The 17,820-nt window shown below is 50.9% G+C and overlaps 1 protein-coding gene across 2 annotated transcripts; it reads left to right on the forward strand.

Moving 5' to 3' along the window:
- The first annotated feature begins 969 nt into the window (after nucleotides 1–969).
- On the forward strand, nucleotides 970–9,769 carry DUSP26 (dual specificity phosphatase 26). Of its 2 annotated transcripts, XM_072763540.1 has the most exons (5): nucleotides 1,104–1,214; nucleotides 2,167–2,327; nucleotides 3,255–3,550; nucleotides 4,733–4,947; nucleotides 5,484–9,769. In XM_072763540.1, exons 3-5 carry the CDS (start codon nucleotides 3,330–3,332, stop codon nucleotides 5,681–5,683), a joined length of 636 nt encoding a protein of 211 aa, XP_072619641.1. In that variant the 5' UTR covers nucleotides 1,104–1,214; nucleotides 2,167–2,327; nucleotides 3,255–3,329; the 3' UTR covers nucleotides 5,684–9,769. The 2 variants fall into 2 exon arrangements, with proteins under 2 accessions (XP_072619640.1, XP_072619641.1); XM_072763539.1 differs by lacking the exon at nucleotides 2,167–2,327 and having other exon boundaries at nucleotides 970–1,214.
- The last annotated feature ends 8,051 nt before the right edge of the window (nucleotides 9,770–17,820 follow it).

The raw sequence follows: 17,820 nt of genomic DNA on the forward strand, positions 1-17,820 counted from the left end.
AGAGACTGGGGACAGTAGCGCCACCCTTGCCTTGGGAGTGTTGACCATCCCGGAACTGACAAGGCGTGGAAAAGCAGGTAAACCTGAACATCACTAGAAGGCAACACAAGTGAAGAGGTAGGGACACGCATTCCTTCCAGAGTCAGGGGGAAAGGTGCTCGCTAGGAGCCAAGCTGGTGCAACTGGCTTCTCTGTGGTGTGGGGTCACTGGTTTGTTTTTTTGTTGTTTTTTTTTTTTTTTAGGATTTTATTTACTCATTCATGAGACACACACACACAGAGAGAGAGAGAGAGAGAGAGAGAGAGAGAGAGAGAGAGAGAGAGAGAGGCAGAGACACAGGAGGAGGGAGAAGCAGGCTCCATGCAGGGAGCTCGACATGGGACTCGATCCCGGGTCTCCAGGGTCAGGCCCCGGGCCGAAGGCAGCGCTAAACCGCTGGGCCACCCGGGCTGCCCGGGTCACTGGTTTGTAGCACTTAAGGACATGAACTTGGAGTCACGCTGCCAGGGCCTGGAACTCCGCTCCGCCCTTAACTAGCGAGCGGCCTGGGCAAATGACTTCTCCCTCCTCCCTGTGCCTCGGTCTCCTCCTCTCTGCAATGGGGACAGCGCTCATGCTACCTGTGTCGCAGACCTGTGGTGACAATAAACCGAGTTAAGCGAAGTGAAACACGTGGTGCTTCGCAAACACTCATCCGGGTACGGACCGCGGGCACCTGCGACGCGGAGCTCCTGAGAATAGGCAGGGGCAGGCGAGGCGCGCCCGGCTCTACGGCGTCTACACGCGTCTACGCGGGGTCTGCGCGGGGTCTGCGCGGGGCCCCGGGCGGGGCGGGGCGGGGCGCTGCAGCACCTCTGGGCCCACCTGCGTGACGTCCTCCCCAAGCAACATGCCTCGTAATTGGCGCGGCTCGGGCCCAGCCGTCCGCCGGGCGTGCACGCGGGGCGGGGCCGCGAACCCCCGCGGGCCGCCCACGCCCCGGCCGCCGCGCCCCGGCTGCCCGACACGCGCACACGCGCGCTCGGGTGCGGACCCTGCTTCGACGTGCGTGTCATGGCTTAAAAATAGCGGCTGATCCGTCAGCCGGTGTCGCGGCGGCGGCGGGCGGGGGCGGCGGCGGCGCGGCGGCGGCGGGAGGAGAGTCATGGCCGCGGGGCCCGCGGCGCCTGCGATCGGCCTCCGGGACTGAGACCCCGGCCGCGCCCGCACCGAGGTACGGGGCTCGGGGAGCGCGGGCGCTGGGGCCGCGGGGCGCCGCCCCCGGGGGGGAGGGGGAGGGGGAGGGGGAGGGGGCCCGCGGGGGGGGTCCCCGGGGAGAGGGGAGGCGCCGGGCGGGGCGCGGAGCGAGCTGAGCCCCCGGGACCCCCCGCACCCCCGCACCCCAGCACCCCCCGCACCCTCAGCGCCGGCCGCGGCGACAGCCATGAACCTGTTACAGCCGCCCCGGGCGGACCGGGCGGGCCGGGCGGGGAGGGGGAGGGGGAGGGGAGGGCGGCGGGGGGGGCGGGGGGGGGCGGTGTTGGGAGCCTGGTCGCGGCGGGTGGGACTGCAGGGGGGTGCCCGGGGCGGAGTGGGGCAGGCTCCTCCAGCCCCGGGGGGACAGAGCCTCGCCGAGCTCCTCCCCACACCTGGGTCCCTTCCCGCTCCCTTTCTACCGCTCCCATCTCACGGGCAGCAGAACCTATTTCGAGAAACCGCTGTTTGGGAATAAAGTGACGATGGTGTCTTTAGGCCCCGAGGAAAACAAGGCAGATGATGATGATGCTGGTGGAGGCAGCGATGGTGGCCACGGAGGCTGTAGTGCTGTGTGTCTGTGCTCCTTCTGCCCCAGCCTTTGCAAACATCTCCCTGAACACCCTACGATCCAGGCTCCCCTTAGCAGGCCTGATCCTAATGCCCCTGCTCCCTGAGACCGGTACAAGCATGGTCTCCCCTGGTCTGGGGGAAAGGAGAGCCCGGACCCTGGCTCACAGCGAGGGGTGGGTGGCAGAGTGTGTGCAGGTCAAAGATGGCCTCTGGCTACTAGACTTTTGGTTGAGGTGCCTGGGGCAGAAGACCAGGAAGGGAGTGGAAGGGGAATCCTTGGGACCAGCCCATCCTGGTCCTGGGAGGGGGAGAGAAGAAGGAGAGAGGGACTCTTGCCATAGTGGGCTCTCTGCCTGAAGGACCCAGGACACGTCTCACAGGCTGGCACCTCCCAGCTGTGCAGCTCTGCCCAGGCTCCCACTATCAGAAGGGCCAGCTGTCCCCAGACAGTCGGAGGCACGCACACCCGCTACCCTCACTGCTAACCCCATGCCCTGCATAGGCTCACTGGACTCCAACGGTAAGACAGATGGCAATTTCAGCCTCTGAGCCCCTGGGCCTGGCAGGACCCCTCATCCTTTCCTTTCCTTGGACCCCAGCCTCTGCCTCTCCCGCACACACCCAGACACATTAGTCCAGCCCTGCTTGACTCAGAAATCCTCACATTGGAGATGAGGTTTGATCAATAATTTCTGTGTGCTGATGAAAGGAGAGTGGTTTGGCTGTTGTGCATATAGATTGGTACCTTCTTCCACTAGTGTGTGCATTCGGCAAGTATTTTTCAAAAACTTACGCTTCATCTTTATTGCTATTCCCCACTCACCTCAGGCCACAACATGCACTTCCCATAGTGGGCTCAACTCTAAGGCAGTGGTGGGGCAGGAATGGGTTAAAGCAGCCCATGTCTCTGTCGCTGAGGAGACAGGCTTGGCATATGTCATGGCCCCAGCTGCTGTCTTCTTGCTAATTCTCCCTGGGTGGATCCAGAGCCACCCCCCATTCCCATCCCAGCTCCCTGGGCTCTCTGCCTGTAGCCCCAGACAGATGAGACCCAGATTCAGGCTGGCAAGAGTTCCCGCAATGGGCACTGCCACCCAAATATCAAGTGTGTGTGTGTGTGTGTGTGTGTGTGTGTGTGTGTGTGTGTTTATGTATGTGTGTTGGGAGTGGGGGTGGAGTGGTGGAGCAGAAAGCCAGCAGCTGGGCAGCTCCTTCTCCCGTAAACAAGGACATGTGACTCCCACCTCCTTGCCTGGCTGAGCCAAAGAGCAGAGAGGAGCTGCTGCAGCTTGAAGGTAAGAGTAATTGTGGAGTCGCCCCCTGCTAGGGCCAGACTTAACCTTCCCTCCCTTGAGAAGCTTCTCCCCAGGGCCCAGCCCAGTTGGCAAGAAGGGAAGCAGCTGCTCTGGACCCACTCAGGTGTGTCTCCCTTCCATTCCTCCTCCAGCAACAGCTACCTGGAGACTAAGCCATCATCAGCGCAGCCACCCCTGCAGCTGGCACGGTTTCCAGCACCTCTACGATGTGCCCTGGTAACTGGCTCTGGGCCTCCATGACTTTTATGGCCCGCTTCTCCCGGAGCAGTTCAAGGTCTCCTGTTCGCACTAGAGGGGCCCTGGAAGAGATGCCAGCTGTTCAACATCCCTTCCTCAATGTCTTTGAGTTGGAGAGGCTCCTCTACACAGGCAAGACAGCCTGTAACCATGCCGATGAGGTCTGGCCAGGCCTCTACCTCGGAGACCAGTATGTACCTGGCAGCCCTGGGTCATGGCTGCGTGTGTGTGTGTGTGTGTGTACATGCAAGATAAAAGGAGAAGGGTGGCAGGCAGGCACTGAGTCGTGTTGTTGAATCCAGGTTGAGGATGGAGGGGCAGGGGTGCTTGGGCAGCGAGTGGAGGCTGCAGAGTTTGAGGGAGTTCGGGTGAGTTTGGGCAAGATTATCAATATACCCAACTCTGGACAGGAAGTCTCTGTTCAGGTAAAAATGTCACTCACTTAGCAAAATTAATTACCGAGTGCCAGTGCCATGTGGCGGACATAATAGATGATGTCTCTGACCTTCCATCTCTTGTGCTGTGATGCTGAAAAAAGGCAGCCACTGGGAGCCAGGAAGTGGGTAGTAAGCCGAAGGGTTGACCAGGCAAAGCCACAGTGCATGCAGAGGTTCTGCAGGATGGGGGCCATGGAGAGAAGAGCATCCAGAGAGGAGTTCTCTCACCTCTCTCTCTCTCAAGGGCTTTACAGTCTACAAGGAGTTTTTCACGTGCATTTTAGCTCTTAATCTTCACAACAGCCTTGTGAGGTAGGCCCCACTACCCCCAGGTTACAGATGGCAAAACTGAAGCGTGGAGAAGTTGTGACTGGCCCAAGGTCACACAGGTCATAAGTAGCAGGGCCAGGACTTGGAGGTTGAAGCTCAGGGCTCCTCGTACTTGAGGAGCTTGCACTGGATGGGGCGTTGGCTCCAAGGCAAGGCCAGGCTGCCTGAGAGGCGTCCGCGCCTAGGCTGACGAGCATGGGCCAGAGGAACACCTGAAGGTGACATCATGAAACAGGGTCAGTGTGAGCATGGGATAAACCGGGAGAATTGCCTCCTTCTGCAAAGCACAGGTCCGGTCAGTCCTTCCCACAGACCCAGTAAAATCCCGCTGCCTGGGAGGACTCTCAGTAGTTTATTATGGCTGTCGTCCACCCACCCTATTAGTCTTCTCTTCCTCAACCAGAACGTCCCCAGCACCCTCCACCCTTGCTCACGGATGAGACTCCAGGTCGTTGCCCACCTTGGTTTCCCCTCTGGGTCATCAGTAAGTAAAGTGGAGGCATGAAGCCAATGACACTAGCTAGGTGGCAGACAGGGTGGAGACCTGGGCCTCTGGCCCCGGAGCCTAGATCCCCCACCCTCCCTCTGACCTCTCCTCGATGCAGGGACATAGCCAACAACCGCCGTGAGCTCCGCCGCCTGGGCATCACCCACGTCCTCAATGCCTCACACAGCAGGTGGCGGGGCACGCCCGAGGTCTACCAGGGGCTGGGCATCCGCTACCTGGGGGTCGAGGCCCACGACTCGCCAGCCTTTGACATGAGCATCCACTTCCAGACGGCTGCCGATTTCATCCACCGGGCGCTGAGCCAGCCAGGAGGTAGGAGGGGACAGCTAGGGGAAGAAAGGCGGGGGGGACAGGGATGATGGACATCGGGTTAGGGAAAAACCCGGGTGTTCAAGTATAGAGAGATTTGAATGACATGACACATGACAGGATGCTCAGGATATGAGAGTAAGGAAAGAAATATACCCGCAACTATTTGTAAAAGGCAGTGCATGAGAAGGAAAGGAAGTAATCCAAAGTGTTAACAGAATGGCAATGCTAAGGCACCTGGGAACTGTCATCGGACCCCCTCTCTGTGCTAGACTCAGTTTTACCTGAGTGACAAGTGTCGACCTGGACAGTGTCGACCCTTTGCAGGCTTCCAGACGCTGAGCCGCTGCATGTTGTCCATCCTCTCCTGTCTAGGCCTCCCAGGGATCCGCATACTGCCCACCCCTAGGGGCACCCCAGCCTGTCTCCGGGCACACCTGCTCACCTGTCTTCCTCCTCACATGGCCCCATAGCCCTCTCCCTAGCTGCCTCCAACCCACAAAGCGTCCCACCGCTGCCTCGCGTGTCTGTCCCCCCAGGGAAGATCCTGGTGCACTGCGCCGTAGGAGTGAGCCGATCCGCCACACTGGTCCTGGCCTACCTCATGCTCTACCACCACCTCACCCTCGTGGAGGCCATCAAGAAAGTCAAGGACCACCGAGGCATCATCCCCAACCGGGGCTTCCTGAGGCAGCTCCTGGCCCTGGACCGCAGGCTGCGGCAGGGTCTGGAGGCCTGAGGGCGGAGGAAGGCGCACAGGCCAGGTGCACCTGTCCCTGGCTCCCGGCTGCAGAGAGGAGGCCCAGAGGTCCCATCCTCTCCTGTGGGCAGGGGAGCAAGAGGGCTGCAGCTCCCACCGCTGTTGCTGTTGGTCGGGAGGGGATGGGGAGTGAGGTTGGGCGGTGTGCTGGGCACCCAGGGAGGAGCTGACCAGGAAAGGAAGCTGCCAAGCTGTAGGTAGATTCAGACACCCTGGGTTCCAGCCAGGCTGCCCCCGTGACCCTGAACCCCCTCCCCCGCCCATTGTGCCCAAGTGTTCCCCTCGCTTACTTATCAAAACAAAAACGCCATCTCTGTCCTGTGCCTGTGCGGGGAGTCAGGGATGCTGCAAGCACGAACGTGATGGTGGAGATATGTGTGTCGATGGTGGTGGAGAGACAGACGGTAAAGAGAGAGTGTGAAAAGCTGTGAAACCAGAGGAGACACTCACACAGACTTGTTACTCCAAGCGCGGGAAGAGGAGGTGTGGGAGGATTGGCGCTGTGCCCGCGGGCGCTGGTCGTGGCCAGAAGCTGCAGAGGTGCAGGCCTGGGAGTCTAGATGCTTGCTAGCTTCCTGGCTGCAGGTGTCTTGGGGGGAAATAAAGATGCTGGACAAGACAAGATCCTGGTGAAGTCGTTGACAGCTTGTAGGGCCTTCCCCACCTGCCTCCTGGAAACCCCCGGCTTTCTGGGGGCTTTTCAGCAACAGTTCCTGACTCCCTCCTAGTGGTCTTAAACCTCCCTAGTTGTCAGGGGGCTGGCGCTTCTTTCTCTCAAGTTCACTTTGACTCCTGGCCACCAGCGCAGTCTTGGTGTGTTATTTCCCGCTGTGTCCACGCGGGGACAGCAGAGGACCAGAAACACCAGGCATGCAGCCGCTTCGTGGAGCTGCTGGGAAGGCACAGCCTCCATCTGCCAAGCTTAAAATAGATCTCTGTTCCCAAGCTCAGGTGTGGAAGAAAGACAGCTTTATTTTCAAGAAATTTGCCAACTTCTATGTCAAGTCCCCATCGTGATGGGCTAGCCGAATATTAATCTTAAATCAACCCCAGCCCTAAATCCTATATTCAGGGGTCTGGACTTTGCCTGGTACCCAGAAGTTGGAGGAAAAAGAAAGAGAGGTGATGTAATTGCTTCCTCTTGTAATCTTTCCAGGTTTGCCTCATTAGAATGTAATGCAGTCTCCTTAGTCAACTTAGTGAAAATTTAGACTCACTAACCAGAGAGAACCATCTTGGTTTTTCTGTTATCCCAGCTGGGAAGTGCCAGCCACCACATCCCTCCTTTTTAAAAAAGAAAAAGAAAAAGACATGTTCCTAGAATGGAAAATCTGCATGACTAGGAGTAGGGGACAGAAGAGAATGTGGAAACTACAGGGAAAAGAAGTCACTTAATATACCTAAAGAGTGTATCTTACCCCAAAGTATAGAAACTCAGAATCTCAAAGCTGGAAGGTGCCTTCGTAGATGATCCATTTCCACCCTCCAACAAGGCATAAATAAATCAGTTTTTTTTAATACCTTTGATGCTGTTCATCAAGCACCTCCTTGGACACTGTTGATGGTAAGGAACCAGTACATAACGTCCATACTATTTTACCAGCTCTGAATATGAGAAAGCTCTAATACCACGCATGCATCATGCAGTCTGGTTACAGTAGTAGCGACATGAGGCCAAAAGATGCGCCAGCCTGGGCTCCCTGGCTATTAGGGCCTTCAGGTAAGTCACTTGGCAAACCCTTCTCCACCTGTCAGGTGCGATAGTCCTGTCTGCTTCCCCAGTGTTGCATTGGGCATTTAATCAGATATGCAAGTATGAGGCTCAGAGCACAGGCAGTATTTAGTAAGTGTTCTTTCTCTTGCTCCATGCCTCCCCTGGTTTGAAGCCAGCTTCTCCTGGCTCTTCTGCGTCCTCTTACTTTCTGCCTAGCAGCTCTGATTGTCTCCAAGAGTCTGAGTTTGTCATGTTTCAAGTTTCCCCCTCAGCCTTGCCAATAGAGGCGTCTCTTTCTGTTTGTGGCAACCAGCACTGGTCTCGGTGCTTCAAGCTAGACCGGCAAAATCTAGTAGCCAGGACCTTAAATTTCTATTACTGTTGAGGGTCAAATTTATCTAAGGGGTAGAATGAGGCCGTCATTAGAAATGTGGATTCTAATTAAAATGCATCGATTCCCTATCAGAACCATGGGCAGGAGGATTTAAGAATAAGATCAAATAACCCAGAAGTAACTCAGGCTTTAGACAGACAGACAGACAGACCCTAAGCATGACCTGACCAGTACAGAGTACCCCGTGGACCTGGCACCACCTTTGTTCCAGTCCAGTACATATATCTGTCACTATTGATGTAACCTGAAGCATCTTCTAACTTCTAGTCGAGAAGTATAGCAACTAAAGAATATTTGGCCAAAGATTATCTTCACAGAGCAGGTGAGTGTGAGCCCCATGTTGGGTGGAGATATTGCTTAAATAAATTAAAATACAGCTGTATGAATGCAGGCTGAATGTGCCTCAAGTAAATCCCCTAGAACTGTTTCAAGCTGAGTCACTTGAGAATTTATTTCTAACTTCTAGTCAGGAAGTATAGCGACTAAAGTATATTTGGCCAAAGATTATCCTCTCGGAGCAGGTTACATATTTGTATTATTTAACAAAGCCATGTGATGGCTGTGCTGAGGCAGTCTTTTGCCTCTATAGATATTAAGATATCAACCCATTTAATCCTCATGAAAACCCTGTGAAAGATGTCATTGGCATCTCTTGACAGGGAAGCTGAGGCGAAAGAACTTTCCCCAGGACACAGAGGTGGCCAGTGGAAGGATTCAGACCCGGTGCTCTGGCTTCAGAGCCCGAGTAGAATTACCCTGCGGCTATGCCTTTCGTCCCTAACTCCACCATTTCACATTATAAGTGTGCCTCTGTGTGTGTGTGTGTGTGTGTGTGTGTGTGTGTGTGTGTGTGTTTGTGTGTGTGTTCCAGGGAGAGATGAGGGCGTGCCTCACAGCCTGGTCATTACACAGATAGAATCAATGCTGTCCTCCCAAGGGGCTGGGGGTGACAGCTGTCACAGGCTGGTCTTCCTCCCACCTGCCAAAACCAATGTTCAAAGTCCAGTCTCTCTCTTCCTCTTCTTGGGGGCAGTTGACCGCTTGAACCTAAGCAAAGGACAGGAATAAATAAGCTCTTGTCAGATGCAGCCTGTGCTTTCAGCCGGCTGGGCCCGGCCCCTCAGGGGCTGTGGCCCGCGTCAGTCTTGTCATTCTGTCCTGCTCCTGCCCCTGCCGCCTCCAGCCCTGGCCTGGGTGATGTTGACTCAAACCTTTGTGGCAAGACGGGGAGCTTTTGCTGCCTCTGGGGAGAGGGAGGAATGTTTGTCCGGTCCCTCACCCTGGAACTAATCCCAGCTGAGAAGCTCCACGGGGAGAGGCGCTAAGGGAGAGCGGCTGCTTCTGAGCCATGAGGCAGCAGATGGAAGGAACCAGAGAGGCAGCTGGGCATTAACATTGGCTGGAGAGGGCCAGGCCTGGCTGCACAGAACGGCCCTGCTGGAATAATGGCTTGCAGAGAGGACAGCTTACGGGGAGAGTGAGACTGGTTATAAAGAAAGATAGGGGTACCTGGGTGGCTCCATGGTTGAGCATCCCCCTTTGGCTCAAGGTGTGATCTTGGGGTCCTGGGATCGAGTCCCACATCGGGCTCCATGCATGGAGCCTGCTTCTCCCTCTGCCTGTGTCTCTCTGTGTGTCTCTCATGAATAAATAAATAAAATCTTAGAAAGAAAGAAGAAAAAGAAAAAGAAAAGAAAAGAAGAAAAGAAAAGAAAAGAAAAGAAAAGAAAAGAAAAGAAAAAAGAAAAGAAAAGAAAAGATTATCCCAAACTCCTAGTTACCAGAGGGGAGGGAGGTGGCGGGATGAGTGAAATAGGTGAAGGAGACTAAGAATGCACTTGTCCTGATGTATAGAATTGTTGGATCACTCTATTGTACACCTGCAACTAATATAACTCTGTATGTGGAATTGACATTTAAAAAATAATAATAAAGAAAACAAGAAAGAGAAAAGAAAGTTCCTGTTTATCCTAGGTTTCTTTTCCCTGAGCTTTTTTTTTGAAGAAGGAGCCAAAGATCCAAAAGTTTAGGGAAGAGTCCTGTTCATACCCTAATCCCTGGAGCCTGGGAAAATGTTATGTCATGTAGCAAAAGGGATTTTGCAGAGGTGATGAAACTACAACTTTGTAGGGTGCCTGGCTGGCTCTATTGGCGGAGCATGCAACTCTTGATCTTGGGCTTAAGAGTTTGAGCCCCACGTCGGGTGGAGGCATTGCTTAGATATATTTAAAAAAAAAAAAAAAAACCCGTTTTAAAGTTTGTACTTGCATGGGGAAATAACACTGGATTCTCTGGTGGGCCCAATTACATGAACCCTGAAAAGCAGAGAAACTTTTCCCACTATGATGAGAGATTTGATGTGAGGGCTGAGCCCCATGGTTGGCTTAGAAGACAGGGAAGGGGGCCATGAATGAGGAAAGCAATGCCGGTGGCTTCTAGAAGCAGGGAAGAAGCAAGAAAATGAATTATCCCCTCTTCCTCCAGCCCTGCTGACAGGGCTTGATTTTGGCCCCGTGAGACCCGTGTCCGACTTCTGATCTACAAAACTGTAAGATAAATAAATTCAGTGTTTAAGCCATTCGGTCTGTGTTGATTTGTTACAACTGCAATGGGAAACGAGTACAAGCCCCTGGACTTTTTTACTTTACTTTTTTTTTTTTTTACTTTTTTTTTTACTTTACTCCGTAAAGACCTTTCCCTGTGTACATCTAGCCACTGGCTTAGAATGCGGAGACTAATCTCCAGCAGGGTTGTTTTTGTTTTTTGTGTTTTGTTTTTGTTTGTTTTTTGTTTTTCACTGGGAGCTGGTGACACGCTGCAGAGGGAGAAAGACTCACTCGGGAAGGGCTGTCGTCGAGGGCCAGCAAAGCGGCAGCCCGAGGGTGAATCTACCAGCAGAGGGTGTTCCGTGTTGTACGCAGCGTGTCAATGCCTGGGAAATGTTCCACAAAATTTTAATTTCTAGTTTCTCTTACAAAGTTGAAAGGGCCAGTGAGCCTACGTCTCCACACGACAGTGGAGATGAGCTACCGCCTGCTGTCCAGCCCATTATTACCCATCACCGTGTAGGTTCTTACACTGGGCCTGCTTCACTCCGTAAGATCATCTGCCAACAGCCCCTGTGGTAAGACCAACCCCACGGTGGCCTAACATCTCACCCAGAAATATAAGCTGTTCCTTATCCTAAGAAGCCCAGAGGGGTCCACATGCCTCATTTTTTCCCCAACCCCCACCTCAACCCCAGCCGTTCTTGGAATGTTCTGTTTGTGGGCAGTGGTCACTAGCCTTCGACATGGCCTGCGATTGTTCCCTTGATTTGGCGGATGCTTAAGCCCCTCTGCCCGATTCTTGTTTAGCATCAAGAGGAGGTGGCGAGCACAGCCAGTCTCTCTGGAAGGAATTTTGGAAGCCCGTGGAAACAAGTGGAGAGTGACCTCAGCAAGCAGGGAGAGGAATGTTTTTCAGCCAGCCATGTTCTGAAAGTCTGCAGACTGAAAGAAAGGAACTCTCTTCCTTCCCCCTAGGTGGCTTTCCCTGAGGCAGTTGGTATTTTGGAGAATGGTGAGATTAATTTGGGGAGGGTCCAATCAGAGGGGAGAGGGCTCTCCCTGCTGGTCTCGGGAACTGGATCAGGGCTGGGCAAGTCCACACCCACCACTTATAACCTTGACAGAACCTGGGCTCCCAGTCGAGGCCATGGCAGCCCAGAAGAGGACAAGGCCAGAGGGGTAGTAGAAATATTAACCCGGGAGGAAGACAGAGTCCGCTTCAACAATCTCCACATCCCCACCTGTGGGACCAAACACAAGGCTACGTTGTCCTGGCAACTTAGAATGCTCCTTCCTAGCTCTGAGGCACGTTGGCCCCTGGCCCTGGGATGGGAGGACCCTCGTTTGCATTAGGAGAAAGGAGAGAGATGTCATAAAGTCAGGAAAGGAGTCAAAGAAGTGAGGAGAGGCCAGATGCCCAGAGCAAAGGCTCTTTTAGTGTCCTCTGCCAACCAATGCAGGTACAGCAAACTCCCAGCTGCCAAGCAAGACAAGGCTGTGATCCAGCCCAGCTCAGGACACACAGGTGAATGATCACAACCTCAAAAATACCAGAACTGGAAGGAATCCAGGAGCACTTCTCACTCGGTGATTTTCTGACTGTGCCTCACACAGTCCTCGGATTTCAAATAGCTTTTCACGGGGCCACCCATGTGGAGCAAGTACAGGGAGAGACACCCCTTGGTGATTCAAACAGAGTGGATCTGTTTTTATTTCTTTTATGGATGCAGCTTTTGTTTTAAAATATTGTTTCATAGAAAGATTCTGCTCGGGGCACCTGGGTGGCTCAGTCTGTTAGGTGTGACCTGAGCCTGACCTTTGGCTCAAATAACTATCCAAGGGTCTTGGGATGGAGCCTCACGTGCTCAGGCTCCCTGCTTGGTGGGGAGTCTGCTTCTCCCTCTCCCCTGCTTGTGCTCCCTCCCTCTCCAATAAATAAATAAAATCTGTAAGCATAATAAAATAAAAAGATTCTGCTCAAAAAAAAAAGGTTTGGAATCTACCAATCTTGTCTGATTCTTCGCCTCTTAAATGAGGAGAGGAAACTAACTGGAAGTTTCAGGGAAGGCACCAACACCAGGACTCGGGGGGGAAAACACTCATCATCCACTAGATTCCATTCCATTCTACACTTCTTCCTGTTCCTAATAGAACCACCCTGAGCTTCAACAGGACTCATGACCATCCACCTGGAGACTCCATTTCCCAGCCTCCTTTGCAGGTAGGTAGAACCATGAGACTAAGTTCTCACCAATGGAACAAGAGTAATGTTCTATTTTTTACACAGAAGATACTGTCCCCCCCACCCTCAACTCTTTCATACGCTCCCTTGGGGTTGAAACATAAGATATGTAACTAGAAAGCCAGCTTCTGATGGATGAAAAGGAACACATCTCAGGATGAGGCCAAGTAGCAAGAGAGAAGAACCCGGGTCTCCAGATGACTTTGGGAAGCAGTGCTTCCTCCATGCCTTCCACCTCCTTTTCTTGGAATATTTACAAGACAGAAATAAACTAGATTTTTTTTTTGAGCCTCTGCATTTTTATGTCTCTTTGGTACAATAGCTGTATTATTTAACTATTGCTAAACAGCACATTACCCCAAAACTCAGTAGCTTAAAACAACAAAAATTTATTGTCTCATAGTTTCTGTGGGTCAGGAATTCGATGTGAATTAACTGTGTGGTTTTTTGTCTCAGGGTTTCTCGTGTGGTTGCAGCCAGGGTGTTGGCAGGCGCTGCAGTCATCCGAGGTTTGACCAAAGCAAAAGTATCTCCTTCCAGCTCATTCACATGGCTGTTAACAGAGACCTCCAGAGACCTCCCTGTTAACAGAGACCTTCCTCACCACATGGCTTTTCCGTAGGTGTGTGCCTCTGAAGGAAACTGCTGTGCATTTTTATGACCCAGTGTCCAAGGTCAAGAGTTATCACCTCTGTTTCATTCTACTTGTTAGAAGGTCCACAAGCCCAGTGCAATCTCCAGGGAATAGGAACCAGGCTCCACCTCTTCAGGAGAGGAGTATCAATTTGTAGACATGTTTTCAAAACCACCCCAGTAATCCAGCCCACATCCTAATTAATACACTAGATATACTGGCCCTTTGGTCTAGTGCTGCTTCTGAGCCATGATACTTCATGATGCAGTTTGACGATAATACAAATGAACATTCACTGGGGGCTTTTTTTTTTTTTTTTAATCCTGTCACATGCCAAGCATCATCACACAGTATTCCTCATATGATCCTCTGTGGTAGATTCTACGACTCGCCCTAATTCTCCAGGTAAGGAAACGGACGTTTAGCAGAGTCAATACCAGGCCAGGTTCCAGAGCCTTCACTCTTAACCATTGTACCAGTGTTGAGGAAAGGGCATGTTTGGTGGAGAGAGACGTGAATTTGGTTGGAAATATGTTATTAACATTTAAGAGTTCTGTGATTTTTCCTAAGACTTTACCTTCTTGGGCTTCCATTTTGTCCCATAGGCAAGTAGAAAACAATCGTACGTGGAGGTGAAGAATACAGGAAAATACAAGAAGCACTGGGCACAGAACTTGGCATGTAGTGGGTGGTCAGTCAGAGGTGTCACTCTTCTCCCAACTACTTTATTATCTCATCTCCACTCATGCAGGAGATGGTTCAGTTGTGGCCTAGAGCACTGGCTTCATTCCAGAAATCCAGAGACACAGCAGGATTATGTATAATTCCTGGGAAAAACAGGACCCTAAACTCACTAGCTTCTGTTTCCTTCCAGCCTCCTTTGATACTTAAGAACATCAGAGGGGCCCCAGGGTGGCTCATTTGGTTAAGTGTCTGACTCTTGATTTTGGCTTAGGTCATGATCTCAGGGTGATCTCAGGGTCTTGAGATCGAGCCCCGTGACAGGCTCCACGCTGAGAATTTCTGCTTGAGATTTTCTCTCTTCCTCTCCTTCTGCCCCTCCCCAACTCTAATAAAAAGAGAGAGAGAGAATGAGAGAGAGAGAGAGAGAGAGAATCAAGGAATGTTTACAAGATACTTAAGAATGAAACCCTGGCATCATCCCAGAACGGACCCAGCCTATGGAGAGAGAAAAGAAGATTTGTCTCTTCAGTCATACCAATGGCTTTTTCTCCTATTGGATTTCCCATCTGAGTCAGAAGCTGAGGGATGAGGTGAGGAAATTGCTGCTTCACTTTCCTGGGGAACCAAGGAAATTATGAATACATTTCATCAAGAGTCGTATCAATCTCTGAAGAGCATCCTGGTACTGAGACATCTAGGGTATCTAGACAGAGGAAGGCCAGCTCTTTTAAGATTAGAATGAGTGAAGGACCTCATTTGCCCAATGAACATCTCTCAACTCCTTCAAAGAATCACATGATCCTCCATGCAAACTTCTCTTAAGAAATAAAACATTTTGGAAAAATGTTGTGACAATTTAATTTTGAAGTATGGTATATTTAGTTGGGCTTAATTATCAGGTTTTTTTAAAGGATTTTATTTTTATTTATTTATTTGAGAGCTGGGGGAGGGGTAGAGGAAGAGGCAGAGAATGCCAAGCCGACTTCTCACTGAGCTTGGAGCCCAATGTGGGGTTTGATCCCCCCCCTTCTCATGATCCTTGACCTGAGCCGAAATCACGAGTCAGACACCCAACTGACTGAGCCACCCAGGTGCCCTTTCACAATCACTTTCTAATTATCACCATGGTTAGCATTCTCTTCCATATCTTAGGGCTGGACTTGGAGGATCATAGGAGACTCCTGGGCAGCCCGGTGGCTCAGCAGGTTAGCGCCGCCTTCAGCCCAGGGCATGATCCTGGAGACCCAGGATCGACTGCCACATCGGGCTCCCTACAGGGAGCCCACTCCTCCCTCTGCCTGTGTCTCAGCCTCTCTCTCTCTCTCTCTCTCTCTCTGTGTGTGTGTGTGTGTGTGTGTCTCATGAATAAATAAATAAAATCTAAAAAAAAAAAAAAAAAAAAAGAAGAAGACAGACTTACTGATGGTAAAATGGGATCATCAATTCTCCTGGTCCCATGCTCCTCCACAGATTTACCTGTCTCTCCAGAAAGTGGTTCTCTAGTGCTTGCAAGGGCCTTAAAATGAGGAGGGTCCTGGGGTGTCTAAGAGAATGTTAGGGTAGGGTTGTACTAATGAAGAGAACCCCTGACTCCTTAGAAGTTTTCCTGGAGTCTTGGTATTACCTTTCCCTCTTTCTATGGAAGATTTAGAAACACAATTCTACTTCAGATTTCTCAAGTAACTTTGAATATATAATCCATCATCTTTACGGTTCTGTCTTCCTGACTCACAAGAGGCTGGGGCTCTGAATTATCATCTGGATGAGGGAGCGGGGGTAAGTTACCTAAATTGTATTGACGCAATGTGGGAAATCAGCTTGTCTTTGGTAAGATCTTTGGTCTAGGAAATGCTGAGAGACCCTACCAATCTTTTCAAGGATGCACAAGACCAAAGCCCTTGGGCCTGCATCTCCTCCAATCTAAGCCATCATCTGAGGCCCACCACTGTGCCTCTGAATGGCCAGGAAGGATGAGGCTGAGGGACTGAGAAGGGAGGCATTGGGCTTGCCAAATTACAGTCCTTTAAAGTGCCTGAGGAGAGCTTACAGATGTTTAAAATATCAGGCTTAGGAAATAAATTGTTATAGAACATTCTGTCTGATGACTGAATTCATGGTCCTTGTAGGTGTGACCGGAGATGTTCACTGTCCTGATTGACCAGCTCTATTCCCATGAGAACTCCTGCTGTTCCTACCCTCAAGGTATCTTCCCACCTTGGGGCTCTCTTTAGTTTAAGGAAGATGGAAGAGAGGAAAGATTTCTCACTTCTGTCAATTTTTCCTTCAAAGTTGGAAATTTTGTGCCCTTAGAGGCATCTAGCGCCCAGCAGGAACTTAATGCAATCAGGCTCACCTACCAACACCTTTCCCTTGAGTCAATGTATAGAAAGCATTATTGCATAATAATTATACCCAAGTTTAGGGATCTCTGGGTGGCACAGCGGTTTAGCGCCTGCCTTTGGCCCAGGGCACGTCACGATCCTGGAGACCCGGGATTGAATCCCATGTCGGGCATGGAGCCTGCTTCTCCCTCTGCCTGTGTCTCTGCCTCTCTCTCTGTGTGACTACTGTAAATAAATAAAAATTTTTTAAAAAATAATTATACCCATGTTTAAATCCTCAACACTGTTCCTAGAACGTGGTTTAAGAAATGTATGGTAATTTATACACATGCACACACATACATCTATTCTTAAAATTATTGAACCAAACACTTAGAACCACAAAAGCGGCTCGTGTCCTTAAAAAATTTCTTCTAAGGAAGGCTCATGAAAGGTTCAAACTTAGGAAATCACGGAATTATCCTTATAATCTCTCATGATATACTACAAAGTACACGAAGTGTTGAAAGAGATGCAGAGACGGGGATGATGACAATGGTGAGCCACAGAAGAAGTGTATTGTTAGCTGAATCTTGCCAAGTTGTGTCAGTTACAGAAAGGAAAGGCACTTAAACATAAGTCATACTGTGTACAAAATCACAGTCAAGAAAGAATATCTATCCTGTGTTCAAGGGATGTCAACAACAAAAGCTTTGGAGCTAACCAAGAATATGTGAGGAAGAAGAGTGTATCTGGCACTAGGAAAACAGGCAAAGGCCACACTGAAACAGTCTGCTATAATTTGACTTTATCCAGTAAATAACAGGGACCAATAAAGCGAGATAAGTAAGCGATCAGATTTATGTTTCAGTAATATAAAATGCTGGCCCAGCAGAGAGGCTGGATTTTGAGTAAGATCAGAGCATTCTTTCTCTTAGCATAATTGCAAGGGAATTTGGCAGCAGAGGGGTAGGGGGAGGTGGAGACAAGGCATTCTGGGGCCCACCCTTTAACTACTGAATCAGAATCTCTGAGCTGGAGGCCTGGGAGTCTGCATATGTAACATCTCTAATAGAAGTGATTCACGTGGGCTCTAAGTCTGAGGCCTACACTGGTGTCAGGCCGGTTAGGAAGCTTTTGCGATTGCCCAATAAGAGGTGTAATGAGCTGGATCTGTCCATGATTCAGATCCTCAAGGCCAGCTCATAGAGAAAAGCAATTGTTTTAAGACAATTATGTAATTAAGTGCTAAACTAGTCGTTGCCTACTGCGACGTGATCTTAGCCAAGTTATTTAATACCTTAAGCACCAAGCTTTTAAATAACAAAGCGCTCATATGCATAATCGTGTTTGAGTGTCACAAATTCCCAAGAGTTAGGGAAAGTGTTTACCACTTTCAATTAACAGATTAAGCTTAACTGGGAGATGAGATTGAGTCATTTTTATCTGTTTGCTTCCTTGTTTACTGTCTGTCTCCTCAGGCACCGAAAATCGCAGGACAGTAGAACCCCGCTGACTCCCACGACCTTGATGGGTCTCTGGTGCCACAGCGCTCGGTACAAAAATAGGCTCACGGCC

The sequence above is a fragment of the Vulpes vulpes genome, chromosome 7 (assembly GCF_048418805.1).
Source record: "Vulpes vulpes isolate BD-2025 chromosome 7, VulVul3, whole genome shotgun sequence".
NCBI lineage: Eukaryota > Metazoa > Chordata > Mammalia > Carnivora > Canidae > Vulpes > Vulpes vulpes.

Excerpts from the sequence above, each read along its gene's own strand:
- DUSP26 (XM_072763539.1), top strand. The coding sequence starts at position 3,330 with ATGTGCCCTGGTAACTGGCTCTGGGCCTCCATGACTTTTATGGCCCGC. Across the intron at positions 3,551-4,732 it reads GGCCTCTACCTCGGAGACCA|GGACATAGCCAACAACCGCC; the intron begins GTATGTACCTGG and ends TCCTCGATGCAG. Across the intron at positions 4,948-5,483 it reads GGCGCTGAGCCAGCCAGGAG|GGAAGATCCTGGTGCACTGC; the intron begins GTAGGAGGGGAC and ends CTGTCCCCCCAG.